Raw genomic sequence first — 19,351 nt, 5'->3', positions numbered from 1 at the left:
CGAGATCAAGGTCCAGCTCTGCTTCTTAGCAGCTGGGTGATCTGAGACAGTTACAAACCTCTGTGAACATCAGCATCCTTGTCTTCAAAATAGTAATAACAATACGACCTACCTTCCCGGTTAACAGGATCAAATGAGATGGCACATGGGATGTGCTTCCCACAGGGCCAGGCGTGGAGCGGGTGCTCCCAAAAGTAGGCTGAGTGGCCATGACAGTGTTGCTAGGGCTTGGTTTGGGGAGAAGATAATAAACCAGTGGGTGGAGGGAAGGCATTGCAGTCAGAGGTGAGATGGCCCCTGTTTTTTGTCACCTTATTTGTTTTTGTTTCTTTTCTCTTTCAGGGTCCTCCTGGGCCTTATGGAAATCCAGGTCTCCCCGGCCCTCCTGGAGCCAAAGTGAGTATTTGCTGGAGATGTGGCCATGGAGTGGGTGCTGGGGTTGGAGCCATATTTGCAGTGCTTCCCAGGGGCGCCTGGTGGGTGCTGGGGTTGGAGCCATGTTTGAAGTACTTCCCAGGGGCGCCTGGTGGGAGGGCTTCAAGGGCACTGAGGGGGATTCCCACCCAAGCCAGGATCACCCTCCGGATCCCTTTCCAGGGCTGGGCCCTGTGCCTGATCTGGAGACACAATGCTTCCGGCTGGGAGAGACTTGGGGGAGTCGGGCAGTTGGAACCCAGAGCCTTCAGGGCAGTGGGCAGAGGGGTGATTTCTTGCTAAACAGGGAAGGCTGGCCTTGAATGTCAGACTAAGAACATAAGGCTTACCGTGTTGTAAGATGCATCCTGGGGAGGGATGTGGAAAGATCACGTTTTAGAAAGCTCACTAGATGCCATGAGGAGGATGAAGGGGGGGTGGGGAACCAGAGCCAAGGCTGGGAGACCAGGGGTGATACAGAGGAGAAAGGAGGCTAGTCCAGGCCAAGTTAGGGGTGTGGGAGGAGGTAGGGTGGAAAGGATGGTGGTGGGTGCAAGGTGAGAGACAGTTACAAACACCAGACAGTTTTTACCTCCCTGATATTAGCCTTGGGGACCGAACTGGTCCCCAAGGAGGACTCAGATCCCCAGGAGGGGACTCAGATGATGTTGCATGTGGAAACATGTAGCCCGGTCAAGTGATCATTTATGGAGAGATATTATGGAACTCAAGATTGCTCTGAGCTGGAGATAGAGCCAGGGGGAGGCTGGCGCAGAAATGCCACTTCCCACAGGGAGTCTTCTTGGAATACTCGAGTTCACTTTTAATGAGACCTTAGTGGCTGATGCTTTGATGATATGGGAACACCACTTGCTGAGCTCTTCAGTCTGTTCCTGGAGCTCTGGCAGAGGGCAAGGTTGTTGGAAGTGAGAACCTGCATTGGAAGTGAGAAACTCAGAGCACCAAGAGGAGTGCCAGAGCCAGCAACATTTAGGTCATGGGAAAAGAAAGCTTGCGGAATGGCTGGAGAGATAGGAGGAGGGGAAGGAAGATGCTAAAGTCCCTGAAGCTAAGAGAGCAGTGCCTGTGCCAAAGGAGCTGTGGAGGGCAGACGGGCCCCTGGCTCAGGGGCCTCCCAACCCAGCCTGTGTCATCTGTGGGGTAACCAGGTGAAGTGCACCCCTGGGCTTTGGTTGGGCCAGGTCCAGGGCCATTCTTTGATAACCCAGCTGCAAAGGCTGAATGGCTTAAGGAAAGCCCTTAACTGATTGGCTCCAGGCCATGCACAGTGAGCTGCTGAGCAGCCTCTAAAGCCCAGCTCTCCTGAGTCAAGGAGACTCCTTCTGGCCCATCAGCTTGCCTGGGAGCTTTGGACAGAGGCCTCACGTGGTAGTCCTGGGCGTATGGATCTGTGGTGCCAGAGTCTTGGGACAGAGCAGAGTGCAGGAGCACTGACCTCAGCCCCTCTAGATCTGTGACTCTAAGTCCAGAGCTGGGCTGGGTTCCTTTTTGGAAGGCAGGCAGTGGAGGCCTCTGGTGTCCAGTGCTTAGCAGCTGCCTGGAGGTGCTCTGGGCTTTCACAGGGCGAACACTGATTATATAGTACCAGCCATATACTGAACCCTTCCTGTGTGCCAGGCACTGTGCATGTATTTGATGTGGCTGGTCTCATTTGATCCCCACAAAGACCTAAAGAGATGGGTGGAGATACCGTACCCATTTACAGATGGGGAAACTGAGGCACAGGTCGGTGAAGACATTGTCTAGGAAATGGCAGCGGAACCTGCTCCCACGGGTCAGGCAGAGAGGCAGGAACTCATTTGGAGACTTCTGCTTTGCAGAGGCCATGGGTACATCAAGATGCCGAGCATCAGCAGCTGTTTTGAATGGCCAGGCTTGCCCCTTCCTAGCCTGCTCTGGGACCAGTGGAGCCTGTCTCTTCCCACCCCCAGACTCACTCCCTGCTCCTGTGGTAGCAGATGCTCCATCAGCTCCTCCTGCTGGCCCTGCGCAGAGCACTGTGGGACCTCAGTGCCAGCACCATGGTAGCCCATCCCAATCTTGCTAACAGATGTGCCATGGTAGGAGGAGGGCCTGCCAGCTGTTTCTCCTCGCATTCTGAGACACATCTCTGAGTGTGGCCACTGAGGCTTCTCCCTAGCAAGTGAGTTCTCCCACCGCCACATGGGACTGGAAACCATGGACTCGGGGCCTCACGGACAGGACTCCCATTTACATCTGTGTATAGCAGACAAGGGTGTGGGTTCTATAAAATACATTGGAGTCAGAGGCTGCTTCTCTCATTGGGACTTGCATAAAATGCCAGGGGGAAACATCTTGCCCTTTGCCTGGACACTTGGCCCTGAGGCCAAGGGTGAACAGAGGGGGCCCCCGGGCAGGCTGGTTAGGTAGGAGGCCCAGGTAACTGGGCCAGGGCCCTAGGCTGATCTGTGGCATGGGCAGGAAAAGGTTAAAGCAGAGGCCCTCCCTGGATGGGAGTAATGACTTGGCTGAGATTGGATGAGAAAGCTGTGTGTCTGCATGAATGGGTGGGACCCTGGGAAGAGGGTCCTAGGGTCCTCACTGTTCAGCAGATCCCCTTTGGGATGGGAGGTGACCTGGTGGGACTGTAGGGCTGGCTTCCCCCAAGGCCTGTGCTGGCCCCTGATGCTGAGCATCAGCAGCTGTTTCGAATGGCCAGGCTTGCCCCTGCCGAGCCCGCTCTGGGACCAGTGGAGCCTGTCTCCTCCCACCGCCAGACTCACTCCCTGCTCCTGTGGTAGCAGACACTCCATCAGCTCCTCCTGCTGGCCCTGCTCAGAGCACTGTGGAACCTCAGTGCATGGTGTCTGGGGCCACCCATCCATTCATCCTCCTTCAGTCAACAAACGTGTATTGAGCACCCACTATGGGCTGTTGACAGATAAATCAGTCACACCTGGCAGGGCTTGCCTTGGGGGCACAGAACTGGATTAGCCCCATGCAGTCATCCCTTCAGTGCATCTCCGCCTTCAGGTGCTTATGGCCTAGTGGGAAGACGATCCCTCTGCCACACTGAAGGGTGGGAGAGATGGGTGGTTTGAGGAAGACCAAGAAAGAGAGAAACCTGAGGTGAGGGACCTCCTCCCTCGTGAGAGTGCAGAAGAGTGAAAGTTCAGAGGGCCAAGGGACATTGCCTGGATCATGGCTGGGCAGTGGGGGGACTGTATTTCAGATCCTTGGGTTTGCCTGCCAGAAGGAGCTTTGTCAGGGTGTCACAGCTGGTACAGGCCAGAGCCAGGCTACATCCAGAGCATCTTCCTCCTCCAGAGCCCAAGGCTCTGCCCATCTACTTTCTACCCACATATCCCGTGTTCCAATCCAGCAGGGAAGGGAGCTCGTCAGCTCCAGCACAGAGCTGAATCCAGGACTTTGAGAATGAGGCAGAGAAGCTAGGACCCTGAGAGGATGTGTTTCCGCTTAGAACGGTGCTGACCAGTGGCAGGTGCTGCAGAAGGGGCAGCTGTCAGCATGTGTGAGGCACTGGGGCTATCAGGGACACAGGCAGGCATGGTCCCTGCCCTTGGGGAGTGTAGAGGTGAGCGAGAAAGAAAAACAAGCCAACCATATTGGCAAGTGCAGACTTACACCACGATTAGGTCTCTAGGGCTCCACGTGAGAGGCCCGGGGTGCTCAGAGACCCCACGATATGCAGATTGATCCTGTCCAGGAGGTGAGGGACACCTTCTCAGAGGGCAGGAAGGTTGAACCAAGGTCTGAAGTATAGTGGACAACTATGCAAAGGGGCTGGAGGAGGCTGGCGAGGGCAACAGGCCTGGCAGTCGGTGGTATGATTTTTGGACTTTATCCAAAGAGCAGCTGGAAGACCTGAAAAGGATTTCAGCAGAATTGACATGACCGGATGAGGTTTGCAAACGTCATTTAGGCCATTTGAGAAGCAGAGCTTGGCTGGTGGCCAGTTGGAGGGTTGGAGCTGCCCTAGGGCAGGGCGCTGATGCTGGACCATGGTGGAGTCAGATGGGATGCAGGTCCTTGGTGCAAATGAGGAGCTCTAGGGCAGAGGTGGGGGTCTCCTTCTGGAGAGGGAAGCTAGTGCTCCCCACCAGTACTCCCTGTACTGGGCCATGAGGCTCCTGGTCCCACTCTTGGACAGCTAGCCACCTTGTCTCTGGTCAGGTCCACTTGGTCTGCAGTGAACTAGCCAGGAGGACTATGGCCCTTGGACACTGGGAAGGAGAAGTGGTGAGCAGAGAGTAGGCTCCATGGCCCAGGTGGCTGCTGGCAGAGCTGGTGTGAGCTTTACCTTTCCTCTTCCTCTAATGTTCCTTCCTTTGGACCAGGCCCTGTGCTGGGCACTTGAGATCAGACATGGAATATACAGGGGGCTTCCAGCCCAGACTATTATAATCCTTTGTGATTTAGTGCTCATTTGTCTCATCCCCTCTCTGGGCCTCAGCCACCCAAGGAAAATGTGGAGAAGTTCAGAAGATATCAAGAAGAAAGTGAGCTACCTGTAGTGGTACTGCCCAGTAATAAACTCTGAGAGCATTTTGAGCAACCTTTGGGCCAGGCCCTGGCCAAGAGCTTTATATACTTTGCAGAGCAGGTATTATTACCCCCGTTTTACAGATGAGGAAATAGGTCCAAGGCGGCCAAGTATCTTGCCCAGAGTCACATTTCTGGTAAGTGGCAGAGCAAGCATTCAAACCCTCAGCTGTCTGACCTCAAGGTGACAATCTAGCCCTCAGCTCCACAGCTCTCTGGTCTTCCCTGTGCGTGTCATATATGTGAGTGTGGATCCACTTTGTTGTGGCTGGGTATCTGGCCTTCCTCACTTAACAATTATTGTGAACATTCTCCTGTGTTAGCCACTTGGCATCCATCACATATGATTTAATGGCTTCATGGCATTCTATCAACACTAATATCCCATGCTTTATGTAACTTACTCCATTTGTAAAAAAAATCAGTTCCACTTTGAATTAATATACAAATATTATCTTGATTAACATTACCGTATATAAATGTTAGAATATCTCCAATCATTTCATTAGGATAAGTTCATCAAAAACAGAATTGCTAATGTGGTCTCAGGAGTCAGTGTGCCCGAGTTTGAATCCTGGCTCTACTGATGCAGAGCAGACAAGCTCCAAATTGGGGATTAGCCTGGGAGGGTTTTTGGCTTCACTCAGGAAAGAATTCAAGAGCGAGCTCAAGGTAGAAGAAAACAGCTTTATTGATGTGGCAGAACAGCTCCGTGACTGCTCAGGCAGAGCGGGGCTACTCCATAGGCAGCGTGCTGACAGTAACAGTTCGGAGGCAATTCTGCAGTCGTATTCATGCCCACCTTTAATTATATGCAAATTAACAGGCAGAATATGCAGAAATTTCTAGAAAAGGGGTGGTAACTTCCAGGTCATCAGGTCATTGCCATAGAAAGGGGCAGTGACTTTCAGGTTGTCATAACAATGGTAAACTAACATGGCACACTAGTGGGCATGTCTTATGGAAATGTGATTCTACCTCATGCCTGTTTTAGCTGGTCCTCAGTTTGGTCCCAAGTCCAAGCGCTGCCTCCAGAGTCAAGTCTCATCTCCCACCTCACTACCATTTGCTGGTTGCATGACTTTGGGAAGTTACTTAAAACTCGGAGGGCCTCAGGTTCCACTTCTGTAAAACAAGGATGATCATAGTTCATACCTCACTATGTGTGTGTGTATGTGCACGCATGTATGTGTATTTATATATGTATATGTGGACCTATATCAAGACATATACCAAGATATATTTGTATATACATACACATTCATATATACACATATATGCAAATGATTTATCATATGCCTTGCACGTGGGAGACATATGAGTGTTTAGCTGTTATTTTATTAGCAATTGCCTTCTAGAAAGGTTAAACTGATTTATGCTCCTGCTAGCATTAAAGGAAGATATTTTTAAAAGAAGATAATTTATTAGCATTTTCACTTCATTGATCATCTATGAGATGTATGTTTTTCTTAAATCTCTTTTCCATTTGTACTTCACCACTTACGAGTTGGTTTATTTTGGGAGGTTGGGATGTTGCCATTTGTTATTGGTTTGTAAACATTATTTTCAGGTTATTAAGGCTTTGTCCACCTTACAAATATTTTCTAGTTTGTTGTTTGCTTCTTAAGAGTATTCATGATGATTTTCACGAATAGAAATGTTATCCTTTTAAAAAATAATATGTCAGATAATCTCAGGAGGGCTCTATTGATCTGTAAAATCTGTGGTTCTTTATTTTGCTTTTATACCTAGAAATGTTTTTCCTATTTTAAGATCAGATAGGTATTCAATTATATTCCTTGTCATTTCATAATATCTTTTGTACTCTTAAAAAATTTAAACCATCTGGAATTCATCTTAATGGGGGTGGTGGAAATGGAGTTGGGTTCCAGCATTATTTTTCCACCAATAGTTAACCACTTGTTAAACATCTTTCCTCCACCGGTTACTCTATGATAGACAAGGATCTAATACAAGCCACTGTATTATGTTTCATTGTTTATTTATTTTTATGCTAGTAAAATGCCAATTATATGACATTTACTATCTTTGTACTATGTATCCTTCTTCTTCTCTTTATTTAAAACATTTCTGGCTATTTATCCTGTCAGATGAACCTTATGCCTATCTTAACAATTTCTTTGAAAAAACTCTTGGGCTTTTTACTGGAATTGTAATTAAATACATATATTAATTTGTGAAGAATTAACATCTTTAAAATATTACATTTTTCTAGCTAAAAATATGGCATGTCTTCCTATTTGGTTGAAGTTCTACAATGTCTCTTAGTAAATTTTAATGGTTTTTATTACATAAGCCCTGTACATTTCTTATTAGGTTTATACTTAGAAATTTTATATTTTTCTGCTGTCATGAATGGAATATTCTCCCCATTGTATTTTCTAGATAGCTCTCATCTAGTGAAAATAACTACTAATTTTTGTATTTTTTATTTTTGTATTTAATTTATAACCATCCCCTTACTAAATCACCTTATTAATTCTATTAGTATTTCAGTTGGTTCTCCTGGATTTTATAGATAGGTATTCATATTATTTGCAGAAGAGAACATATTGTTGTCTCATTTTCGTCAAAGGTTAGTAGTTCTTATTTATTTTGCCTGCCTTATTGCATTGTCCAGAACTTCTAGACCCATGAAAATAGTCGTAGTGACAATAGGAGGCCTGGTGAAAATTCAGAGAAAGTTCTGGGGCTGGAGCCAGATTTGACCCATTCCTATCCCTACCATTGTCTCTTGAGACTCTGTTCACTCATTTGCTCATTTGTGAAACATTTTATGATGACTTCTCTGAGCCAGGCCCTGTGCTGGATACTGAGACCAAGGATGGCTTATATAGGAGGCTTCCAGCCCGGAATTTCTCAATATTCATTAATTTATTTGTTTGTTTGAGACAGGGTCTTGCTGTCATCCAGGCTGGAGTGCAGTGGTGCTATCAGAGCTCACTGCAGCCTCAACCTCCTGGACTCCAGCAGTCCTCTCACCCAGCCTCCCAAGTAGCTGGGACTAAAGGTGTGCACCACCACACCCAGCTAAATTTTTTGCTTTTGTAGATACATGGTCTCACTTTGTTGCCCAGCCTGGTCTAGAACTCCTGGGCTCAAGTGATCCTCCTTCCTTGGCCTCTTAAAGTATTGGGATTACAGGCATGAGCCACCATGCCTGGCCAGAATTTCCAAATCTTTTGTGATTTATTCCTCCCTTGTCTCACCCCATCTCTGGGCCTCAGCCACCCAAGCCTTCTGTTCTATTTCCCAACCCAACCTACAGGAAAGGTATTCACCGTAGTTCCCATTCCTGCTATGTTCTTGGCACTTAAGGCTCCCATCTGTCTTCTAGTACCACCTGGCTCTGTTAACTAATCCAGGCAGAGTCTACCATTTCACATACAGAGAGGGAAAGTGGCTTGCTCAAGGTCACACAGGCTCTGTCACGGTCACACAAGCTCATTGGCTGGACAGCTGGTCTGACAACAAGATTCTTGTTCCTGTGAAGGTGTAAATGGTTAGCTGGACTTTGTATATGACTTATATTTCTTATTGGAAGATTTGCAGGAGCCTGGCTGGGAATACATATAGTGTGCTCTATCCCAGAAGTCATACTTTCACCCATCTAGAGGTACCTTGAGCATCCCTTGAGCTGCCACTTCATCTGGTTCCTCCTGGTCTTTTTCCAGTCTCAACTTACAAAAGCTGTAACTGCCTTTAAGGATTTACCTCTATTTAGGTGAAGTTCTCTCCAGCTTCTTCCTATTCTCCCCTTACCACTGGATTGTAGTTTTTCATCTGCAGTATATCAAAATACAAAAACTGTTCAGGCTCTGGAACCAGACTGCAAGAACCTAAATCCCACTTTCTTTTTTTTTTTTTTTAATTTTTATTTTAAGTTTTGGGCCACATGTGCAGGATGTGTGGGTTTGTTACATAGGGAAACGTGTGCCATGGTGGTTTGTTGCACCTGTCAACCCATCACCTAGGTATTAAGCACAGCATGCATTAGCTATTTTTACTAATGCTCTCCCTACCCCTAATCCCCTGCCGCCAACAGGCCCTAGTGTATGTTGTTCCTTCCCAATGCATCCATGTGTTCTCATTGTTCAGCTCCCACTTATGAGTGAGAGCAGATAGTATTTGGTTTTCTGTTCCTGCATTAGTTTGCTTAGGGTAATGGCTTCTTCATCCATGTTCCAGCAAAGGACATGATTTCATTCCTTTTTATGGCTGCATAGTATTCCGTGATATATATGTACCATATTTTCTTTATCCAGTCTCTATCATTGATGGGCATTTAGGTTGATTCCATGTCTTTGCTATTGTGAATAGTGCTGCAATGAATATACACATGCATGTATCTTTGTAATAGAATGACTAAAGCCCACTTTCTAATTGTATGACCTTGGACAGGTGACTTATTCCTGCTGTGCCTTAGCTTTCTCTTCTGTAAAAGGGGGATAGTAATCGTTGCTGCCTTATGGATTTGGAGGATTAAATGAGTTAGTATGTGTCCAGGGCTTAGAAGAGCACTCAGTAAATATTAATGTTTATCATCATCACCGGTCTCTCTGGTTTGCTCCTCATGGTCATGAGTGTGTCTGTTCCCCACCATGGCATTCCCTGCCTTCTGTTCATCTTGAGACTTGGCTTGTAGCATCTGTACTTGAAGGTATCATACTCGGGCAGGCATTGCATCTCAAGCACTGTGCTGGCTGCTGAGAATGCAGAGAGAAATCCGTCAATAACTAAAATGCCCTGGGAAAGGACCTTGGGCAAGGGAACAAGTCATCATTTTGGATCTCAGTTTCCTTTTTTTGTAAGATAACAGAATAGGATACATGAAGGCCCAGTCCTGAAAGCTTGTTAAGCCCAGCTCCTCTATCAGCTGCAGATCAAGGTGGGCACAGGCTGGCTGAGAAAGAGCTGCTGTCCTTTTTTGGCCATTGGAATCCTCAGTAGCCCTAGGCCTGGCCTTGTACCATGGACATAAAAGGCATTGAGCTGGGCTTCTGAACAGCCCAGGGTGGGAGGGGGTCCAGCTGCAGTGCAAGGTGAATCCCAGAGGTGAGGTTCTGCAGAAGATACGACCTAGAGGGGCCCAGATGGACAGAGGTGGGGTTCTGGGGACTTTTAGCCTTGGGTAGCTGAGCGGAGGGGGAATGTGGGAGAAGCACCCAGGTTTCCCATTTGCAAACGGGGCTTTGAAGTCAGACCTAGCCTGGGGACGGACTCAGCCTTTGTCTCTTCCCTGCCAGGGAACGCCAGCCCAGGCTGGGATTTGGCTTCTCTGAACCCACTTTTGTCCTTCCTTGGAACAAATGGGTGCTATGAGGACTAAAGGAGTTGGTCTACAGAGTGGGGCTAGCTCAGTATCTGCGCATAGTAGGTGAGCAGCAAAAGCTCATTCCTTTCCCTCCTAGAGGCACTTTCTAGTTCAGAATGCAGTGATATCTGGTGGAGGGTGACCGAGTCAGGATTTGGAACATCTGAGTTCTAACGAAGAAAAGAACCGAGTGGGGATTAATTAAAGTTGCCCAAACCACCCCTCCCATGTGTCACGGTCATTATCCCACTGGCTCCTTGCCTGAAAACCTGGGAAGCTGGCGTGTGTTTATGTGTTTGTGTGCGTGCATGCATGTGTGTGCGTGCGTGTGTGTGTGTGTGTACGCGGGTGCGCATGTGTGGTCCCCACTTTAAAGGTGAGGGAGCTGAGGCTTGGGAAGGTGCAGTGACTTGCCTGAGGTCCCACTGTGAGTCTGGCAGGTCCAGGACTTCTGACTCTGGGCCCAGCTGAGGCAGGGAGGGGAGAGGGCTCAAGGTGGGATAGGAATGGGGACAAAGATTAGGAGCTCTTAGAAGGTGACACAGGGTGGACCAACTTTCCACAGGGCTGTTTCCTGAATCATCTGATCAGGTTTGGCCAAAGGAGAGGAGCCGCAGCCAGGAGCACCCCGTGAGAGACGCGGCTGGTGAATCTGTGGGCCCTTTTCCTGAGCCCCATGTTCTCCGGAGCCAGGATCTGAGCGACAGGGACTGTCCCTACGCTAGGAACAAAGAGTGCTTGCCTCTGACTGGGCACTCACTGCTTGTCAGTTTCTCGTCAAGTTACTGCCTATTCTAACCCAGCCGGAGCCAGGGCATCCCAGAATGCAGGTCTGGGAGTCACCAATCAGGGTTATAATCTCAGCTCTGCCAATGCCTCATCTTGAGGCCCTAGACAGTCCCTTTCCTTCTCCTGGCCTTAGTTTTCCCAAATATATTATGGGAGGAATAATGCTTCCCTTGCCTCACTAGACTGTAGGAATCTAGTGAGGTGAGGGATACTGTCAACTGTGAAGGGCCGTACACACGTGTAAGTGGCTGTTCGTGCATTGAACCTCATGTAGAGACCAATGAGATGGATATCAACATTCTGGAAACTCAAAAAGTATTGACATGCCTCTTGGACATGTCTCTCAGAAACCCCTGAGAGCCCCAGGGGAACAAGCCAGGAGACAGTCCTGGCCATGTGCACAGGCAGAGACTGGTCACCTGGAGGATGGGCGCAGAGCTCTACAAGTAGGATGTGGAGGACACATTCCAGCTGTGAACTGAAGAATGTTTGTGGTTTGGCTAATGATGGTTGGAGAAAGGGTTTCTAGGTGCAGGTGACTGCCTGAGCAACAGCCTGGTGGCAGGACAGTGTGGGACATGGCTGGGGAGTGGGCTGTGGTTTGAGAATAGAGCAGAGGGACCCTCTCTGTGGGTTTGGCTGCTGAAAGGAGAGCAGAGTCTAGATAGGGTGCCTGGGACGGGTTGGATTACAGAAAGCTTGGGATAACAGAAAGAGGAATTTGGACTTTGTCACCCTGCAGTCACAGGGAGCTATGGAAGGTGTTAGAGCAGAGGAATAGTGGAATTGGAGAAGACCCTCTGGAGGCGTGTGAGTGGGAGGATAGATGGGAAGGCATTTAAGCAAGGGAGCAGGGCTTTGAGCAGAGTTTGTGGGGAGACAGACATACTCTCTAGATGACTTGGTGGCCAAAGTGGAATTGTTTTTGTTTCAGGGACAGAAAGGGGACCCAGGGCTCTCACCAGGAAAGGCCCACGATGGGGCAAAGGTAGGTTTCCAGGGACCCCAGTTCTCAGGGAAGAGGGGAGTGGACAATAGTGAAATCACCACACTCTGCAGCTAGCCGTCCTGGCAGAGGCCATGCATGGCAAAGGCAGTGAGGTGGGAACATCTAGAAGGGTCAGGGTGTGGTTTGGGTTTTTCCTTGAAGTCCTTTAGCCTTTCTCAACACCAAACCCACCCAAGGTTATTCCCAGCCACCTTCTTTCCAAAGTGCAACCAACAAAACTGACAAAAGATTTCTCCTATGGTCACACTCTTGGTGAATGTCCTTTTGCCTAATGTCCTGCATGGCTTTCTGCAGGGCCTGCTAGGAGACCGTGGGCATCCAGAAGTTTCTTGGTAGCACATGGCCAGGAAGCTTCCAATAGACACTCAAAGCCTTTCCTGAGGTTAACTCCAGCAGACGGGTCTGTGGATTTCTAGGAGGCTAGAGATTCAGGGCTCCCTAACTCTGAAGGGCTATGAAACCAGGTTTGCCTGCAGAAGGAAAAACACTTTGGCTAAAGGCTTTCACCCATCTCTGAAGCATCCACCCCATAAACTGAGCAAGGGACTTGGAGAGGGTGCAGGACAGATGGGAAGAGGGGAGCCCAGAACTCCACATGAGATTGTCCAATGTGTCAATCTTCCAGGCACAGACACCCTGGAAGCAATGCCCAGGTCTGCCTGGCTTCCTTCTGGACACAGCCCTAGAGCCATCCCAATGGATTGAACACTGCTTCTCAGCCCAGCCTCCTGTGCTTAAAGGCACCTAGAATTGGCTGCTCTCTTTGATTTCCCCAAGACACGGGTGGCTTATTGCTTCACATCCTCACTGCTAGGTGTTTGCCCTTAGCACGTATTTACTGGGTGACCCAGGGTCCCAGGAAAGCGTTCCCATATACTACCACTTGACCCCCATCATAACCTCATGAGCCAGGACAGATGGGCCCAGCTTACAGATGAGAAAACGGAGGCCCAGGTAGGGGTGGCTTGCTGGACGTCATGCAGCTGGTAAGTGGCAAAATGAGATCGGCACCCAGGAGCCCAGGCTTCTCTCCTGCTCCTGTGTGGCCTGTTCTCAGGCCTTGGGGTGGTGGCAGAAATGTCCCCGTGCTTGGCCAGGGCATGCCCAGCAATGGGAAGGTGTCTCAGGACTGCAGGGAGAGATGACTGATTGATATGGGACTGATAAGGCACATGTCCTCTGGAACATAGTTTTCAAACATGGTTTTAGTATCGGAACCCGTTCTTCAAGTGGTGTCTTCTGCTGAAGCCCAGTATATAAAATAGATCAGATGGAGCGGCTGAGTTGTGTGGGGAGAGGGCGGGGTACACCACCCACTCTTCTTGCTGGGCAGCCATCCGAGTCTCCTCTGAGGCCTCTAGTACTCCATGAATCTCATTTGGAAACAACCAGCCATTGGAAGTTACAATTCCAATTTTGTAGTGTAGCAGTGTGTCTCTGCTCCCGTTTTCCTGCCTCACCCGCCTTGTCTGTGTCTTGCAGGGCGACATGGGCTTGCCTGGGCTCTCCGGGAATCCAGGACCTCCGGGACGAAAGGTACTGTTTGGTTTTGATGCTTTGCCTTGTGCAGTGGGCCTCCTAGCAAGCCAGGTCTTCAGGCAGGAGAGCTGTGGGCCCACTTGCCTCTCCCCAGCCCCAGCCCAGCTCCCCTGGGCACAGGGCACATGGGAGAGAGCTTTCCAAGGGTTGTGACTGTTGGGGGCAGGGAATCCCTTGGCTTGCAGTAGGTGCCTCCCACCGTAGTTAATGAGGTAGCCTAAGAAGTATCCTTGGTTTGCTGTACTTCCTTTTGGGGGCCAAGCTGCTCCCAGGGAGGCCACCTTCAAGAAAGCTTGTGGTGATGGAGTACCCTGTGCTGGCCCTGGCTCCACCGCCCACTGGCTGAGTTGCCTTGGGCCTACAAGTCCTGTCTCTGCTCCTCAGCCTTCTCCTACGTGAGATGGAGACAATGATCCCCGTCTCTGACCCTGCACAGTCTGGGGTTGTGTGACCAGGAGCAAGGCCTGGAGCAGAGAAGTTGAGGGAGTGGACCCTGTGGTCAGTTGGACCTGGGTTCTATTCCCCCTTCTGCCATTTCCTGGTTGGGTGACCTTGGGCAAGTCAATGAGCTCTCAGAGTCTTATATGTGGCCCTCGCTGATGCCCTGCAGGGGAAGGGGAATAATCTGGAGAGGCAGTGGGTTCTCTGTACCTTCCTGGCTGTTGTTGTGTCACCCGCATCCCATCCCCATTTCAGCCATGCTGGGGAGTTGCCTGTCCAAACACCTGTGCGGGGAAAAGACTGGCATTTCCTAGGTAGTGGGTCTGTAGCTTACAGCCCCCCTGGATTTCTGTGACACCTCCAGCCTGTGTCTCCCTTCCTTCAAGACTCTATTCTAGTTGTGCCTACTCTCAGGAGTCCTCCTGGAGCACTCAGCTTCAGGCCAGGAGGCTCCTCTCTGCTCAAGGACACTTAAGCTGTCTTGGCTTAGTTATTTTGAGCTACCAGGTGTGCCTCACCAATCAGGGTGTGCAAATCTGGTTTGTTGCTCTTCCTACTGAACCTAGCATGAAGCCTGTGCATAGCAGGTATTCAGGAAATGGGGGAAAGGCAATGCAGGTTAAGGATCAATTGCTTTTTCCAAGAAAATCCCCAACTGCTGATGGATTATCCGGTGAATCCATCGGCCTACCACTGTTTCTTAAGCTTCTGCCCTGGCTCCCGGCTGTGGCCACAGCTGAACTCTCTCTAGGCCATCTGGCTCTCATCCGGACAGCTGGGGTGTCTCCCAGCTCCACCCAGTTCTTGCCTTGGGAGCCCCATGACACAGGGGGCCTTGCAGGATCTTGTTCCCTCATTCCCGTCCCCATGGCCAGAGCAGGCCGTACCTCCAACCCGAGAGGCCTGCCCTGGAAGCAGTGGCTGTTTGTGAGCTGGGAAATATGGTCTTTTCTGGCTCAGAGAACACAGAGGGACTCGCACTCCCCACTTACTTCCCCTCTGGGCTCTAGTGCTTTCTGATGGATGAGGTGTGAGTGGAAAAGGCTCTTTCCGGTCCCAGCTCATAAAGCAGTCTCTGGTGGTCTTGTTCTGCATAGGGGTGGCAGCCTAGCAGAGGTGACAGGAGATAGGGAAACCAGACTGGAACCAGCTCCTGCCCGGGATGCCAGGGCTCCTTGCATTAAGCAGATGTCCAGGGGGCCAAGGACCCCCAACCAAGAGGAACCAGCTCACCTGAGCAGGGACAGGCAGCTTCTCTAAGTTAACGAAGAGCCACTGTGCAGCTGGAAAACTATTTGGCAAAGCCAATTGCTCTGCGTTCCCCTCTGGCCCTGGCCTAGACACACACAGAAGAGTTTGGTCTGTGGCAGGCTGGCGTCACCTACTCACAGAGGGTGCTGGGTGAAGCGTCGGGGAGCTCAGATCCCAAGGCAGAGACCCCTGACCAGTGGCGGGGATCAGAGAAGAGAACTACTGCCATGGGCAATGTGCCTGGGGCCACCATTGTAGGTGGTCTCTCCTATCACACACGTCTTTGGTGACAACAGCAGCCACTTGGCTCTGATCCTATAGCGTGGCTTTTCTGCATTATTTCTTGTGGGAAGCCTTGAGGGGAGAAGGGAGGTGAGTGGATAAGAGGTGAGGTCAGCTTCCTCTTCGTGATCACCAGCACATTGAATTTTTGTGTCATTCTGAGGCAACATGGATAATCCTACGTATTCATTTATTTAACAAGAATTATTGAATGCCTGTAATGTGCCAGCCACTGAGCTGAATGGACAAAAATTCCTGGGACCTGCATTATTGGGGTGGGGACACAGATAATACAAAGAAAAACAGTAAAAATAAAAGGTACACTATAAGACAGAAAGGGCTATGGAGAAAAATCAGCAAGAGAAAGGGAGTTTTGGTTGGTGACTGCAGTCTACAGCAGTGGCTCCCAGCTAGGGAGCTCAGGCCCCATTGCAGTGATTCTGGCTCTGTTGGTCTGAGTGCGACTCAGGCATCAGTAGCTCTAAAAGGCCTCCAGGTGGTTCCCATTTGCAGCCAAGAATAAGAGGCACCAATTTAATGGAAATACTTTTCATGGGTTTCTAAGCTGCAGGGCTAGGATTTGAACCCAGGTCTTCTGACCCTCAGGCCCTTTCAGTCAACACAAGGCTGATTGAAACAGTTTCTCAGACAAGACAGTGTCCATCCAGTAAAAAAGAGCCTGCCTGCCTGAGAAGGTTTGTTTCTCTGCCACTGCCTGAGATGCTTGTGGAAGGACTTTGCTGGACCAGTTCCCAAGGCGAGGAAGACATGCAAACCAGGTTACATAGACCTGGGTGGAATCCCTGCTCTGTCCCTCTCCTGCTGTGTGAGCTTGGGCAAGTCGCCTCAGCTTGCTGGGCCTCAGCCGCATCATGAGGTGGTTGGGAGGATTAAATGAGATGTAATATCCCTGCACTCAGCACAGGGCTGGCACACGGCAGGCACTTTGTATGCACTTATGCAATGAATGAATAGTGATCATGATCATGAAGAGAAGCATCTGAAGAAGGTCTTGCCCATCTGGTAGTGCTAGTCATTTTGCTAGTTTCCAGCTAACCGCCCTCCGCTAGCCAAGAAGGCTGCCAGAACTCCATTTGCACCTCCCATGCTCTCTCTCATCTAACTCTCTTGCCTTCTTTCCTAGAGACCAGTAATTATCAACTTGGGGTGATTTTGCCCCCCGGGGAACAGTTGGCAAGGTCTGGGGAGATTTTTGGCCATTACATACAACTGGGAGGGAGGTGCTGCTAGCTTCTGATGAGTAGAAGCCAGAGATACTGCTAAACATCCTGCAATGCACAAGATAGCCCTTCCCTCCCATACACATACAAGATGTGTCCAGCCCACAAAGTCAAGGTTGAGAAACCTTGTTGTATAGAAACCCTGGCCCTATCCAATCCCATGTACCCTGGGCCTTCCTGCCTCCCTGCCCCTGCTGTGTAGAAACCCTGGCCCCATCCAATCCTGTGTGCCCTGGGCCTTCCTGCCTCCCTGTGTTTGCTTCTGCTGTGCCCTCCCCAGGCATGCCCTCTCCTCCACACTTATCCTCGTGTGCCTGCCCCTTGGCTCTGTTCTTAGAGAAGAATAGCATCTTCTCCAAGAGCACTCCCCAGCACCTCCAGGCGGAAGTCACCCCTCCCTTCTCTGACCATTTGGCCTCCCTTCTCAGCCTCTTTGGGCTAGTGGGCAACCCACTAGTGTCGACACATTGCTTAGACTGGACAGAGGACAGAACCCAACCCGTTCATCTTTGTTTCCCCACATGGGGCTTAGCGCAGTGCTGACCACATTCACCTCCCTCACTCCTCACCTCTGGCAAGCATCACGAATTGATCTTTCTGGCCAAGCCCTGAGACAGCCCCTGAATCTTTCTTACCATACTGCCCCAGATAGACATGATGCATGGAACAAAACTGCTACTCAAATCAAAACCTGACTTGCTTCTCTCCAGCCTGACTTCCCCTCAGTTCCCTCCTGTTGCCCCCACCCTGCCCCCTAGCAGGAAAGCTGCCTGAGTTGGCCATTATCTGTGGGAAGCTGTAACAAAATGGGAGAGCATAGGGGTCATCTGGAAGTGTGTCTGGGGAAATGTGATTGAGGCCGCCTGAGACGATCTCCCGCCTTTCTGCGAACTCCCGGTTCTGCCTGAGTGTGGCACTCCCAATTCCGTAGAGTTCCCCCCGAGAAACTTCTCCAGGCTCCCCTGCTTCTACAGCCCATACCCACCGGCATCCCTCCTATCCCATCCTGTGTCTCCTGTCCAAGCCCTGCTCCTCCCCCAAGCCTCAGTTTATAATGCCACCTCCTGTGGCTGGGTGCATCTATATTCTTCTAGCATTCTCCTTCATCGCACTTAATATGCATTTAATGCCCACATCCCCTTCTAGAAAGTAGAGAGTTTTTTCTGTTCATTGGTGTATCTCTAGTGCCCAACACAGGGTCTTGGTCATTGCTGGGGCTCAGCAGACATTTGTTTGATGAAGGAACAACTGGATAAATGAATAAGCCATACAGAAAATATACCTTCCTGCCTGGAGCGGTCTCAGGTATCCACAGAGCAGAGTTTGGTGTCAGACACCTGGCTGCGCCATGATGGACTGTGCTTTTAGACTAGCCACAGACTTTGGAATCCTACAGTTTCTGGGCCCACAGGACACTTGGAGAGGCCAGCTGGGGAATCTGAGGTCCAGAGAGGCACCTTGTCCAGCATCACATAATAAGACCCTCTACTCTAGTCATGTGTTTCTCACTCGTTGATTCTTTCTGTCCTGCTGATGGCCCAGTCTGGGGTGTGGGCTGCCCAGGAGGTAGGGAAGTTCAGCAGAGATTCATGGAGAGCTAAGCAAGCTTGGTGAGTTTCAGCTCAATTACAACGGGAGCTGAGGCCTTGCTCAGGCCAAGGTGGAGCCTGGGTGGACAGCCGATGTCTGAGTACATATTGGTCCCTAGGACCCTCAGGCAAGGACAGGACCCCTCCCCTCCCTGCCCAAAGCCCAAAAAGCAGCCCAGCCAGACGGGGAGACGGTCTGTAGCAACAGTGAGGTGATGTCTGGTTTCTCCTTGCGCATTGTAAGCAATGATTAATCTGGCTCCCAAACCAAAATATAGACCGAGTTCTATTATAAACACAGGTCCTGTGGAGACCCGCCTGCTGGGCAGCCAGAGGCCCCTTGCAGACACCACGGTCCCTGGAGCTCCCCGAAACATTCCCTCTCCCTTAGTGCCAGTCAGGCACCGATCACAAACTGGAAAGTCACTGCCCACAGGCCCACCTTGCGGTCAGCACCCGCCCCATAATTGGTGGGGTGCAGCACAAGATAATGGTTTAGATTCTTGCAGGTCTGGGGCCCTGTCATTTGGAGCTATTTGCCGGCCCCAGCTTGGTAAACATTGTTAAGATGCTTCCAGGGAGCATAAGCACCTCCTACCTCCTACCTCCCACCTTGGCTATGCTCGCTCTGCTGCTCCTGGCCATCCAGGAGAAACTGGGGTGTTCATGGCAATGTTCAAGGCCCTTCAGGGTCCCTTGATCAAGAGATACCTAGAAATTGTATATCCCAGTGGGTCTGGAGTCCGGGGAAAAGTATTGACTTGGCCATAACTTGCTAGGTAACTTTGGACAAGTCCCTTCCCCTTTCCCCATAACAGAAGTCATCTGTTATGCATGTAGTCCTGGGTAAATGGCAGCGCATAGAGAGGGTCTACAGGTTTGAGCGTGCATGCGGGCGTGTGTGTGTTCTAGTCTT

General features: G+C 50.2%; 1 protein-coding gene across 1 annotated transcript in view; it reads left to right on the top strand.

The window, feature by feature from the left end:
- Positions 1 to 19,351, top strand: part of COL27A1 (collagen type XXVII alpha 1 chain) — a 162,405-nt gene that overhangs the window by 26,760 nt on the left and 116,294 nt on the right. Inside the window, exons 5-7 of the mRNA XM_026457102.1 lie at positions 343 to 396; positions 12,018 to 12,071; positions 13,575 to 13,628. Coding sequence (XP_026312887.1) covers positions 343 to 396; positions 12,018 to 12,071; positions 13,575 to 13,628 — 162 coding nt within the window. The remainder of the gene's footprint in view (positions 1 to 342; positions 397 to 12,017; positions 12,072 to 13,574; positions 13,629 to 19,351) is intronic.

The sequence above is a fragment of the Piliocolobus tephrosceles genome, chromosome 14, assembly GCF_002776525.5.
Source record: "Piliocolobus tephrosceles isolate RC106 chromosome 14, ASM277652v3, whole genome shotgun sequence".
Classification (NCBI taxonomy): domain Eukaryota; kingdom Metazoa; phylum Chordata; class Mammalia; order Primates; family Cercopithecidae; genus Piliocolobus; species Piliocolobus tephrosceles.
Note: the sequence above shows the minus strand (reverse complement) of the source record. Positions and strands in the feature narration are given on the sequence as shown.